Raw genomic sequence first — 13329 nt, 5'->3', positions numbered from 1 at the left:
ACTGACAGGGCGCCTGCGCAGTTCTCGGGCGGGGCAGCAGCGGCGGCGGCGGCAGCTATTTATAGTAGGTGACGTCACCTTGAAATAGACCGTTAGGGCCGGCCCGCCCTTCCCCCCTCCCACTCCGGTCGCTCCCCGCCGCCAGGCCCGGCTGCTCCCACTGCGCAGGCGTCCTCCCTCCTCCCATCCCCCCGCGCGGACGCCTCTCCTCCCTCCGCGGCGTCGGCGGCGCGAGCCACAGCGTGCGGGGCGAGCCAGCGAGAGGGCGTGAGCCGCGGCAGAGCCTGCAGTCTGCAGCCTTGGCCGGCCGGCGAGCCAGTGCGCGTGCGCGGCGGCGGCCTCCGCGGCGACCAGGGAGCGGACGCAGGGCGAGCGAGCAGGCAGGCGAGCGGTGCGGGCGCGAGGCGAGGCCGAGCCACGAGCGACATGGGGGACCGAGAGCAGCTGCTGCAGCGGGCGCGGCTGGCCGAGCAGGCGGAGCGCTACGACGACATGGCCTCCGCCATGAAGGCGGTGAGCGCGCCGGGAGACCCGGTTGGCCGGCTGGGGATCCCGGCGTTGGGAAGGGATGGGCGGCCGGGCGGCATCTCCCTCCCGGCCCGGAGCGACCCCGCGACCTCCCTGGGCGCGGCCGCCCGCCAGCAGCCCGCGCTTCCCGGGCCCGCCCCGCCATTTCCTGCGACCGGGCCCGGGTGAGGTCTCGGGGGAGGAATGCAGCCCCACGAGGATGGGTGGGCGACAGTGGCCCCTTTCAGGTGGGCGGGGGTCGCAGCATCCCAGCTCGGAGCCGTGGGTGGGGGGGAGGGGTGCCTGAGGAAACGTGAGAGAACCACATTCCTCGTTCTAGACCGTTCTGCTCAGCGTGGGGGCTCACGTCCTTCTCTCCTTCCTCCATACCCCAAATTGTAATAAAGAATCCTCTAGTGAGTGGCACCCTGTCTCCTGGTTCTCTTTGCCACACGACCTGAAGTCTGTTTTGATTCCGATCTGTTATGCTCTACTCTCCGGAATCGTTCTCTGTTCCATCTTCCCACGCCCGGGTCTGGCTTTGTGTTCAAAGACCCCCCATCCTGCAGTCTAGACGTGGACGCGAGCCTGGAGGGCGGAGGGCGGCGGGTGTGGGGCCCCACTCCCAGGTCCGATGGAGGGAGCAAATGCTTGGACATTAAAATGAGACGTGACTTCTTGGCAAGACAGGGCTGTGTGTGCGTTTGCGTTCCCGAGATATTCATAGATTGATTTTGCAGCTTGATTTCCGGTGAAGGACTCGTGCCTAGCCACACCCTAGCACATACCGTGGATTAGACACCACCTGCATATATGAGACTAAGAGTCCCTGTTATCCTCTTACTGCTCCTCTTACCTTTATTTTACCTTTTCTCTAAATGAACATTACTTCTCTTCGTCAAGGTCACACAGTGGTAGAGCTACAGCTGGCGGCCACCAACCTGCTATGTTTCACCAGCGTACATCCTCCGGAGACTTGGGAGGATCCGCCTGGGCCCCACCTTAGACCTAAAGATTCTGCATCTCTGGGGTCGGGACTCAGAAATCTGCACCCTAACCATCCCTCATGGCAATTTTTAGGGGGCTGAAGCCTGACATTTACTGTCCCGAATTAAGGCTCGTTTGTCCTTTTGATGGCCTTGTGAGATTTCTTATAAATCCACAAATTGAGAGTCTCCCTAAAATTTCAGAATCATGTGAAAAGCTGATTTAAGGCTTTTGATATTAATAGCAAATGAAATACGTTGCTGAGGTCAGTATTGAGGATTTTCCAGCTAAGAAAGACACTTCAAGAGATGTCTTTCCAGTGGTGTCCTTGTTAAATATTGCACTAGGTGTGTTTGGAAACCAGAACTACCACTCATTTGTTGATAAATTGGTGATCCCGATTTGAGCCCTGGCATGCTTTCACGGGTTAGATAGTCTAAACCAGGGACAATCTAGGTCTGGGATCTAAAGCTTTGTAATTTAGGGGGCCCTCTTTAAGGACACAAATGTGAAATGTATTAATTTTGCAAATTTTACAGAATCTACTGTGAATACATTTCCTTTGAAGGGGTTTTGAGCTTAATTTTCTTTGGGATAAGAGCCACTTCTGTTCACACAGCAAGTCACACTAACAGAGTGGTACTGAGATTGTGCAGGCTGAGGCCTCTCCAGACATTTTCCTGAGGCCCTCGTTCACCCTGTGAGTGGGGCTTGAAGAAAGATGAGTTGAGGTTAAGAGAAAATGACTAGAAAGGACATTCTGGAGCTCTAGGAAACCTGAGGCAACTTGAAATGGGAAGTAAGGAAGGTATTGAGAGATGTAACCAGAATGAAATTCAGGTTGGGGAGAGAACAAAATTGGCATTCTGGTGTTCATAAGCAGGCTTGAATAATGCTATCCTGTAGCTAGAAACTTGTGTTCACACATTTTTTTTCCCCCCTGAGGCCAAAAGGTAGCATTTTGCAACTAATGAACCCTCCCTCCTGTGTGTTGAGAATCTGTAATACCTCTCTGAAATGATTGATGGGTTGGATAAGCCATCCAGCATTGAAAAATCAATCCAAGCTCCAGTTATGTCATCTGAGAATTGTGATAAAAGGATTCCTTCATTGTAACTCCTTTTAAAAAGTCGTTTTTTGTCATCTAAATTAATGGAATATATTCATTGGAAAGGACATGGCAGGGTTCAGTGGAAGACAGTTTATGTTTTACTTACTAAGTTGATATTTGTACATTAAATTCTTTTTTTTTTTTTAAAGATTTTATTTATTTATTTGACAGAGAGAGAGATCACAAGTGGCAGAGTCAGGCAGGGGTGGGGGTGGGGGTGGAGCAGGCCCCCTGCTGAGCAGAGAGCCCCTGCAGGGCTTGATCCCAGGACCCTGAGATCATGACCTGAGCCTAAGGCAGCAGCTTAATCCACTGAGCCACCCGGGCACCCCTGTACATTAAATTCTTAATGTTACTGGGAAGACTCAGTCCCCATTTTGTTAATATTGTAGGCTTAACGTAGAGCTTTTGGAAAGAGGGGATTCTGGTAAACTGGGTTATCTGGTAGTCTGGGTTTATGTGGGTTTTCTTCGGGGAGGTGGAAGGGCAGGTAAGTAGACTGCTCTAGGGTAGACTTAGCACACCTGAGTGAAGAGATGTTCCAATGTCACCACGCTGTAACCTTGGACCTAACATCTCTGGGCTTCGAATCCTTTGAAGTGTAAAACTAGAAGTGCAGGTGTTGCACTCAAGTCATTTTTCAGTCTTTATTCTTCTAACTTGTTTTCTATTTTCTTTATAATTCAAATGGTCACCTAATAATGCCTGCCTGTAATCATTGATGTTCCTTATGCTACCAGCGTCACCTGGAGGATGGTGTTGGTAAGCTTTAAGAAAAACCATGCATTTTGGAAACAATAGTGTTGCCTCAACTCATTTGAGAACTGCGGTTCCCTGCCTCACTCCATAATTTGAAGAGGCAAGAAATGCTTCTGAAGTGAACTAAAGGAGTGTCTTCACGATCTCCTCATCTCAAACCTAGCAACTTGAAAAGGTGAAACAGTGGGAAGAGAGGCATTGTGAAAGATTCTAAGAACCCACTTCCTTTCTCGGCTGGTCTTGGAATGACCAAATTGTAACCTCTGAAAAATGGGTATGATACCATCTTATGAGAAAGTGAAATAAACCGAAATAAACCTATAAAGGGGGATAAAAATTGTGCATTAGACTTAGTGACTTAAGGAAAGAAGGCGAATAACCAGATTTCTGGTGAATACTCATGGGTGGACATCATTCATTCATGTCTCTTAATTGTCTTAAGTCATCTATTTTATATTAAAACAGATTGTAAATGTGAATTTATTAAACATCAAAAATTATTTGGGATAGCATGGTGTGTTTTAACACTGTTGATAACAGTCGATTACAAAATTAACAAAGGACAGAGAAATATATCTGAAGGACTTGAAGAATAGCTGCACAAATGTTGAGTGCAAGAAATAAAGCTTCAACTTAAGCAGTTTGAGAGGAAGAGGCACTTGGCCCACCCAGCGGCAAAAGGCTCTTATTCCAACAGCTGTGAGATTATGGGAAGTGGGGAAGTGAGCAGGTGGTATATAAAAGGAGAGCTCGACTGAGTCGCTCAGGGTAAGACATAACCCGTGTTGCAGATATTAAAACTAAGTCTGATTTTGAGGTGTACCAAAATTGTGGTTAGTGTGAAATCTTAAAGCCACATCAGTGCTGTAGTTTGAAATATGTATAAACTAGAGAGCACGATTTCCCACTGAGTGGTAATTTGTAATGTAAGTATTGCTTTGCCATACATTGGCTGAGGGAGGAGAGAAGGTTCTGGTTTCTTGGAGTAGCTTGAATTAAAAGGATTTCAGGTGGTGAATAGTTCACAGAGCTTTGAAATTTCATATTAGTGGTAGAATGCAGTGTCACACTTCCAGAAATGGTTTGGAAGGAGATACCGCAAATACGTTTTCTAGGTTACAGTTCATCAAATTTGTGGAACTTACATTTTACTTATTAGGTGTTCAGTAAATGGTAGCTGTTACTTCCATGTGTACATTCTCATTTAATTTTCACAACAACTTTGGATGAACTGACTATGGATAGTTAACTTCATTTTACAAATGAGGTTTAAAGAGGTTAAATTTTTTTTTTTAAGATTTTATTTATTTATTTGACCGAGAGACAGAGGGAACACGAGCCAGGGGAGTGGGAGAGGGAGAAGCAGGCTTCCCGTTGAGCAGGGAGCCCAATGCAGGGCTCAAGCCCAGGGCCCTGGGATCATGACCTGAGCCAAAGGCAGACACCCAACCACTGAGCCACCCAGGTTCCCCTATGAGGTTGATTTTTTTTGAGATCAAGTTGTAAAGCCAAAATTTGAACTCTTAAATTTAGAACTCTTACTTTAGCCATTGTATAATAAAGGCCCATGAGGCTAAGGAATTATACACACACACACACACACACACACACACACACACATATAAATTATATATAATTATATAAAATTATAAATTTTATATATATATTAAGATTTTATTTATTTATTAGTGAGAGAGAGTGCGTGAGAGAGCATGAGTGGGAGGAGGGGTGGGGAGAGGGAGAAGTAGGCTCCCTGTGGGGCTCGATCCCAGGACCCTGGGATCATGAAAGGGATAATATTTCTAGTATACATTCTGGTATATTAGTCATTATTGGTGACTAATTGCAGGCCCTTTACACGTGGGCTTAGTGAAGAAGTAATTTCATGTATCAGATGTAAGTCATTTTTGCCAAGTTTGATTAAAAACAGAATCTACCACGTATGGTTCTTAGCTATAGCAGGGGAGTGTAAAAGGCAGACTCACACATTTGGATTTTGCTTGTTCTGAAGACCAGGAGTTTTTTTTTTTTTAGCTTAAGAAGCAAAGTTTTAATTGAATTTGAATTCCTGCTATGAATTAGGAAGTGCAGAACTATGTTAAATTATACTCCTATTTTAGGGAATTGTTTCATGTCCTTGGCACCAGTTGTTTCTCCACTTTTTCTAAAAAATAGATTTTATAAGCTGATAGGCCTTAACATTTCATTGTCTGGGTTATTGGTAAAATTCCTCCTAGTGTCCAGGTTGAGGCTGCCTGTCCACTGCCCCATCATTTGGGTGCTCTTCCCACTCCTTGCAGTGGCTTTCCCCATTGTGGGTGGTGGCCATTGCCTGCGATTGGAACCTGGCATAGCTTTTGAAGCTTTCAGTGCTGGTACCTCCAGGGACAGTAGCATGCAGTAATGCCATTCAGATGGATTGGATTTAATCCTTGCCAGTCCTACAGAAGTGCTCAGTTATGTTAAGAGTAAGAAAAGGCAGTCTTTCCACGATACAAAGCCTAACTAATGTTAGGCTTTGAGTGGATATTAACTACCTGAACTTACCAAGCTAAGCTTGAAGTTTAGCTTTCCTTTGGCTTTCTAGAACTGCAGCCTTGTTCTTCTGAGGACAGGGAGTGATCTATCCAGGCCTGGGCAAGTGGTGACAGATGGGTAGTTTGCCAGCTTGGGACTAGGGAAAATCTTCACTTGGAGGGTAATAAATTGGGGAGAAATCGCCAAAAAAGCTTTCATTCCCTGACTCACCATTCCCCCCGCCCCCCTTTAATACATACAGGACTCTGCCAACGAATCTTAAAGATTCTATGATGTGGTCATGTTTACCTCATTGTTCATGAGAATTGTTTTCTCCTGTTGCCAACTCTTATATCAAATGCAAGCTTGTTAGTAGCTAGTAGGTGTGGGTAACTATAAAAGATGGGATGGTAGTGGGTGTGTGTAGCCCTGAAGGATGGAAGTGTCCTTTAGGAGACGTAACGTTTACCTTGACTTTAGCAATGTGGCCTGGCAGTCCATCCTGGGGGGGCTTATTTTGTTTGCTCAGTGTTACTTTTGAGGTTGGATGTTTCCCAGATTAAGAACTTTAAGTTTTCCCAAATAGTCCCTGGGTTATTTTTGGCATTGGTCTATTTTTACCCACAAACACATAGTTTATTGCCTGGCCAGTTAGTGGGAGGAGGCCCTTAGGGATTTTTGGGTAAACGAATGGTGTCATAGGAAGATAAATGAGTTAGTGGCCTCTCAGGTTGCTTGTAACTTTAGTACTGTTATGTAGTCCTAGAGCAGAGGAAATGGGGTGAAGTGATTCCCACTGCCCCCACCCCCGTGGTGGGAGTTGGTGCAGCCAAAGGCGGTGGTATGATAAGGACCTCAGTTAGGACACGAGTTGAATGTCTGGCCTGGAGCCCAATCCTTAAGGGAGGTGGAGAGAGGGGCCTTTATAAATGGGAATGGTCCACCAACTCCAGGTTTTCAGAAAGAGTGCAAATTGGATTAGGTTGGGGGGTGGCAAACAGGAAGGCCGAGAGGCTGTGAACAGAGGTGAGGAGTCCGTCAGTGGTGGTGCTGCCCCATGAAGATGTCGTGTCTAGAATGGCTGCCCCAAGGGTAGCCGATGTGTGGCAGAAATGAGGCTGTTGTTGAAACTGGCTGGAATGGAGACCAGGTTGAGAACCACTGGGCAGGTCTCTGTATCCCGGAAATTCTGTGTCTAGTCTTTGCTTCACGTTCCCAGTTAGAAACCATTTGGAAACTTCTAATGGTAAAGCTACAGTAAATTGTCTCCCTAGACTATGCATGCGGAGGACCATCCTGCTGCTTAGTATGCGCCGGGTTGGGACTAGTAGTTAGGTTTTCCTTTTTCTTGTACTACATTGCCTCCCAATGTCTACTTTTCTTGATGTGTGACCAGACTTTCCTGCCTCCAGTAGTTTGGAATTTGAAATACCGGGAACTGGTGCTAACAAATCAAGCCTGGCTGTAAATTTTATTTGTTTTAGTAGCCTGATTTTACTTCGGTCTATACTTTTCCAATCTGGGGAAAGCTCCGTTTCCTTTAGTTATCCAATCAAGTAATAAAACGATCTTCCTTCCGTTAAGTTTCCCTTTCTTAACTGAGTTGTAACCCAGGAGTCTTAAAAATACTATATTTAAATGTATCCAATTATTTCCTAGTTAGGCCCTGGCTGGGGTTCTAAGAACAATGCTTGCTTAGCTGTTAGTCACACTCAGCTGATGCTGATAGTGATTCATTCAGACTGGCAGGAAACCAGATAGTTACATAAACACTAATACTCCTAGTAAATGATTTTTCTTGGGAAGGTGTCATTATAAATATTGCCCAGCAGACTTTTTGGGCAGTTTATTCCTGATGGAGAAGGGCTGCATGAATTCCTGAAACCTACAGATACAACCAAATTTCATTTACACCAATATCAACGTCCTGCCTTTCCACACCTTTTGTTATTGCTCAGGAAAAACAGAATCCTAGAATATTAGAGCTGAAGAGGTCCTTGGAAATAATTTAGACCAGTGCCCCTTGTTTTGCTTTTGATCCCCAGACAAGGTCACATAGCTAGCTCAGGCTAGACTCCCTTATTTCTTACGGGGGTTTTTTGTGTTGTTTTTTAGTTATGATAATGTCTATTGTACAAACACCGTGGGTGATAAGGGTGTTCTGTATTCACATATGCATGCAATTTTAAAGATACACTCTGGGGGGGCACCTGGGTGGCTCAGTGGGTTAAGCCGCTGCCTTCGGCTCAGGTCATGATCTCAGGGTCCTGGGATCGAGTCACACATCGGGCTCTCTGCTCAGCAAGAAGCCTGCTTCCCTCTCTCTCTCTCTGCCTGCCTCTCCGTCTACTTGTGATCTCTCTCTGTCAAAAAAAAAAAAAAAAAAAAAAAATCTTTAAAGATACACTCTGGGGAGTTACTTTGGTGTGTCTTTGTGAGTCTAGCAAGCAGCTTTATTAGCCGCAAGGTGAAATCTTACTGACTCCTTATGGATAGCCTTTACATTTTAATGTCAAGTGATTTACTGCAGGATCTAAGGAGCTCTGTGATTCTGTGCTTGCCTCATGTTTTACTGAATATTGTCCTGGAAAAGTGAGTCATTTGAGAGGATTTAACAATCTGAGATTTGCCAGAGCATTCAAGATGGAATTTTGATTTATAAGGGTTGCTTCCTTAAAAGATCAAATTCACAAATATCTATAAAATCTCTTTATATTTCCAATAAACAAATATGAGTATGTGTTTGAAGGAACTCACTGGAGGAGGAAACAAGTGGGGTTACAGGTCTTCACCTGGATTTGAAGGGAGCATGGATTTGGGGTTAGTAGAGAGATTGCCTGGGACTGGGGCAAATCATGGAGAAAAGTGTGGAGACTACTCAATCTCTGTGTGAGGAGGAATGAGGAACCTGGTTTGCAGGCAGCCCTCCTGCGGGATGGGCAGAAGCAGCTAGTAGCCAAAGATCACACTGATGAAGAAAGTGGGATTGGGTTGATTGAGTAGGCAGAGGTGGAGAGACAATTCTAGGCTAGGGATTTGTAGCAGAGGAGTAGGGGTGCTGGGGACAGAGAGATGGGGGAATTGTTGGTATTTTTATTGAGGAGGAGATTGCTAGTAGACAATGAAGAACTTAGCACAAGTTTTCTAATTTTACACATAATGATTGTATTTGTTGCTTATGTTCTTGAGTTAATTTTTTTGATCTTTTTTAGAGTTTCTGATTCTCTACTGCCTCAGTCTTTTCAATCCATGTTAAAGCATGTCTGTTTTAATATGCTGTTAATAACTTTCTCTGTTGAACCTGGCTTTTACCCCTTTCCCCTCAGTTGTAGGAGTTTCTGTTCTTACAGTTTAAGTAATATTTTTCTCTGTTGAGTGTTTTATGGTTTCCTAAATATTTTTCTTTTTCTTTTCCTGAAAATTAAAGACTTTTACCAGTCAGTCATATAATTAAGGAATCCCCCTACTTTATAAAGATAGAGGCCAATATAGAAAATTAGTGGCTTTGCTGGGACCCAGACCCAGGTTTTTCTGATTCCAAGTCTGTGTTAGTCCCCTTGGGCTGCCAAACAAAGTACCACAAGTTGGGTAGCTTAAAACAGCAAATTATATTATTGCATTTGGGAGGGTTAGAGGTCCAAGATCAAGATGTCAGCAGGACTGTGCTCCTTCTGAAGGCTCTAGGGAAAAATCCTTCTTTGCCTCTGCCTTAGCTTCTGGTGGCTCTTGGTAATCCTTGGTCTTCCTTGGCTGGTAGACCCATCACTCCAGTCTCAGCCTCCATCATCACATGGCATTCTCCCTGTGTTTGTGTGTCTCCAAATCTCCCACTCCTTATAAGGGCACCATTCCCTGGATTTAGCATCCACCCTAATACAGGGTGACTTCATCTTGACTTGATTATATCTGCAGAGGTCCTGTTTCCCAATAAGGTCACATTCACAGGTCCTGAGGTTAGGACTTCATTATAACTTTGGGTGACACAGTTAAACAACACAGCAAAGTCCAGCACCCTTTTTACTAACTACATAGCTGGCTCACTTGTAGTTGGCATCATGAACTACCTAAAGTTACAGCTTAGGAAATTTAACATTGCTCCTTAAAGTAATTGGTGCTTCCATCTTTGATGCCCAGTCAGTCAGGTCAAAGTAGAGCTTACTGCTGAGTAAGAGGTAAACATAGAGAAATGGAGAGTTACAATGTGCCCCCAGCCTCTGCTTTTAGAAGAGGCTGGTGGCACGTTCCTGTCACTAATGTATCCATTTGGATGGGGGAGGTCTCAGTGTATGCTGGGATTTTCTTGTGTAACCAACTCAGGGCAAAACTGGCCACTTGACCTGTGTTTGATCTCATCTGTGAATCTCTTATCTATTAATATATATTTGAGGGAGGTGTGATTGGTTCTTTCTAGAATATAAAGTTGGAAGTAGAATTTGGAATGTACTTCCAGTCTCTAGTCTTTGAACATTTGTTGACAATACCTTTTGCAGAATAGCTGAATCTCAGGGCTTTTTCATCCACTACCATGTACCAATCTTTAGATGATTATATTTATCCCCGTACCTCTACCAAGATGAAGGCAACATCTTAAAAGGCCCGAATTAAGAATTTCTGAAATCCCTTATCACTGAATATTTTGTTTCAAGTATTTATTTCTTTTTAGACTAGTCTTCCTTCAGACAGGATCCATATCTGTTTTTTCTCCAGCTTGTCCATGCTGGCTTGAGAAGGGTTGTTGATTAGGTTCAAGGCAGATTTCTAAGAGTTTTGGATTTGGATCTCAGTGTTTATCTTTTGGGGATTTTGCAGGTGACAGAGCTCAATGAACCTCTTTCCAATGAAGATCGAAATCTCCTCTCTGTGGCCTACAAGAATGTGGTTGGTGCCAGGCGATCTTCCTGGAGGGTCATCAGCAGCATTGAGCAGAAAACCATGGCTGATGGAAATGAAAAGAAATTGGAGAAAGTTAAAGCTTACCGGGAGAAGATTGAGAAGGAGCTGGAAACAGTGTGCAATGATGTTCTGGCTCTGCTTGACAAGTTCCTCATCAAGAACTGCAATGATTTCCAGTATGAGAGCAAGGTATTTTACCTGAAAATGAAAGGTGATTACTACCGCTACTTGGCAGAGGTAGCTTCCGGGGAGAAGAAAAACAGTGTGGTTGAAGCTTCTGAGGCTGCCTACAAGGAAGCATTTGAAATCAGCAAAGAGCACATGCAGCCAACGCACCCCATCCGGCTGGGTCTGGCCCTCAACTTCTCCGTGTTCTACTATGAGATCCAGAATGCACCCGAGCAGGCCTGCCTCTTAGCCAAACAAGCCTTCGATGATGCCATAGCTGAGCTGGACACACTAAACGAGGATTCCTATAAGGACTCCACGCTTATCATGCAGTTGCTGCGAGACAACCTCACCCTCTGGACGAGCGACCAGCAGGATGAAGAAGCAGGAGAAGGCAACTGAAGAGTCTTCGGGTCCCTGGGCCTTCCCTTCACCCACCACCCCCCATCATCACTTGATTCTTCCTTGCCACAATCACTAAATATCTAGTGCTAAACCTATCTGTATTGGCAGCACAGCTACTCAGATCTGCTCTCCTGCCCCTTGGGAAGCAGTTTCAGATAAATCTTCATGGGCATTGCTGGATTGATGGTTGCTTTAGGCCCATAGGGGCTCCCTTTTCGAATTGTGCAGACAGGGGCGTTCTGAATGAGGCATTCTACTATGCCTGTTGATCTATGTGAAATATAAGCAAAAGCAATGGGGAAGTTTAGAAAGAAGAATTAGCCAACACAGGCTACGATTGATATTTAAATGATCCATTTAAAACAAGCCGATAGTGTTTTGTTAAGCAGTATACATCTTGTGCATGCAAAAAATGAATTCACCCCTCCCACCTCTTTCTTCAGCTAATGGAAAACTGTTAAGGGAAGCTGATTACAAAGAGACCACTCCTCCTTTCCATCAGCTTTATAATAAACTGTTTAACGTGAAGTTTCAGTAGCGCCTTGTTTTGCCTCTTTAAATTATGTGCACAAACCTTCTTTTTCAATGCAATGCATCTAAAGTTTTGATACCTGTAACTTTTTTTTTTTTTTGGTTGCGATTGTTTAAGAATCATGGATTTATTTTTTGTAACTCTTTGGCTATTGTCCTTGTGTATCCTGACAGCACCACGTGTGTCAGCCCACATCAATCAAGATGGGTGATATGAAATGCCAGACTTCTAAATTAAATGTTTTGGAATTCAGTGGGTAAATAAATGCTGCTTTGGGGATATTATGTCTGTGTGTGTGGTTTTCACACCCCCCCCACCGGCCCTGCAAAGGAGCCCTCTAACAGATTACCACCCCCCCACCCCCCAAAGGAGCTTTCTAACAGATGACCATTTTGAATCCTGGTTTTAGTCTCTCAAACACAAGCATTTTTGGCATAGTAAGTTTTCTTGCTCTTGGATTCCATTACACATTTTGCAGTATACACGTTAGACTTGTGAATTTTCATTTGTTTTCTGTGACCCTAGTCTACAAAGCCTCTCTGATCCATTCTTCTTGATAACTGGTGCTGGTATAGGAGCTGAGCAGATGAAAGTGTGCCAGTCTTCCTCAGTATATAGGGCCTGACCAGTGAAAGGTCAAACCTCTGTTTAACTTGGGAGGGTGTAGCTTGACCTACTCTGCTGGAATGTTGGTTGATACTTAACACTCAAGGTAGATAACTGAGCTTATACCCATCTATGTTTTCTTCATATCCTTTCTGTATTAGATACAATAAAACAGATCCCTGAAATAATCTTTGGTGATTATTACTAAGAAAGCTTTGAGTATTCTTTAAAACAAAAGCCTCCATCTACGTTTAAAAAAGGGAAAGGCCCGACACCTTAAGCTTTCGCCCATCTGCCTTCACCCCAAGGCTTCTCTTGAGGCTTAGCGTTCCCATCTAGACGTCATTCTCTGGTGATAGGGACTAGAGCCCCTCACAGTTTTTATCACCTGCAGCTTGGTGCCCAGGAACCAAACGTGCTTGTTAAGTGAATTGGTTTAATTACACGAAGGTCTTAAAATCCCTTACTTAATCTTGACTAAAGCTTGGCACTAGACTGCTGGGAATGACAGTGGTCTCTGTCCTTAACGTTGTGGTGGAGCACAGACCTTTTAAGCTCAGAAGTTTAATCTGTTTACTCATTCTGAAGTAGAGGTCTGACCTATGTGCTCCTAAAATACTCCTCAGGAAGCCCCTTTCAGGTTGACCTAATTGCTAGCTAAAGTGGTTATCAAGTTTCACTTAAGTTAGTAGGTCAGGTATTTTAAAGCTACCAGCTCTATGTAGACAAGATAACTTGGTTGGGATAAACATGTAGACATTAAAACTTAACTAGATTTTGAAATGCCCTTCACAGGAAGAGCTTTAGGAAAAAGATTTGTGTCTTTATTTCCTAGGTGTCTAAT

The 13329-nt window shown here is 44.4% G+C and overlaps 1 protein-coding gene across 1 annotated transcript; it reads left to right on the top strand.

Moving 5' to 3' along the window:
- The first annotated feature begins 207 nt into the window (after positions 1-207).
- On the top strand, positions 208-12158 carry YWHAH (tyrosine 3-monooxygenase/tryptophan 5-monooxygenase activation protein eta). Its single transcript, XM_047697669.1, has 2 exons — positions 208-513; positions 10691-12158. Exons 1-2 carry the CDS (start codon positions 427-429, stop codon positions 11342-11344), a joined length of 741 nt encoding a protein of 246 aa, XP_047553625.1. The 5' UTR covers positions 208-426; the 3' UTR covers positions 11345-12158.
- Positions 12159-13329: the final 1171 nt, after the last annotated feature.

This window comes from Lutra lutra, chromosome 12, assembly GCF_902655055.1.
Source record: "Lutra lutra chromosome 12, mLutLut1.2, whole genome shotgun sequence".
Taxonomy (NCBI): Eukaryota; Metazoa; Chordata; class Mammalia; order Carnivora; family Mustelidae; genus Lutra; species Lutra lutra.
The sequence above is the reverse complement of the archived record's forward strand: the minus strand, read 5'-3'. Positions and strand labels throughout refer to the sequence as shown.

Excerpts from the sequence above, each read along its gene's own strand:
- YWHAH (XM_047697669.1), top strand. The coding sequence starts at position 427 with ATGGGGGACCGAGAGCAGCTGCTGCAGCGGGCGCGGCTGGCCGAGCAG. Across the intron at positions 514-10,690 it reads TGGCCTCCGCCATGAAGGCG|GTGACAGAGCTCAATGAACC; the intron begins GTGAGCGCGCCG and ends GGGATTTTGCAG.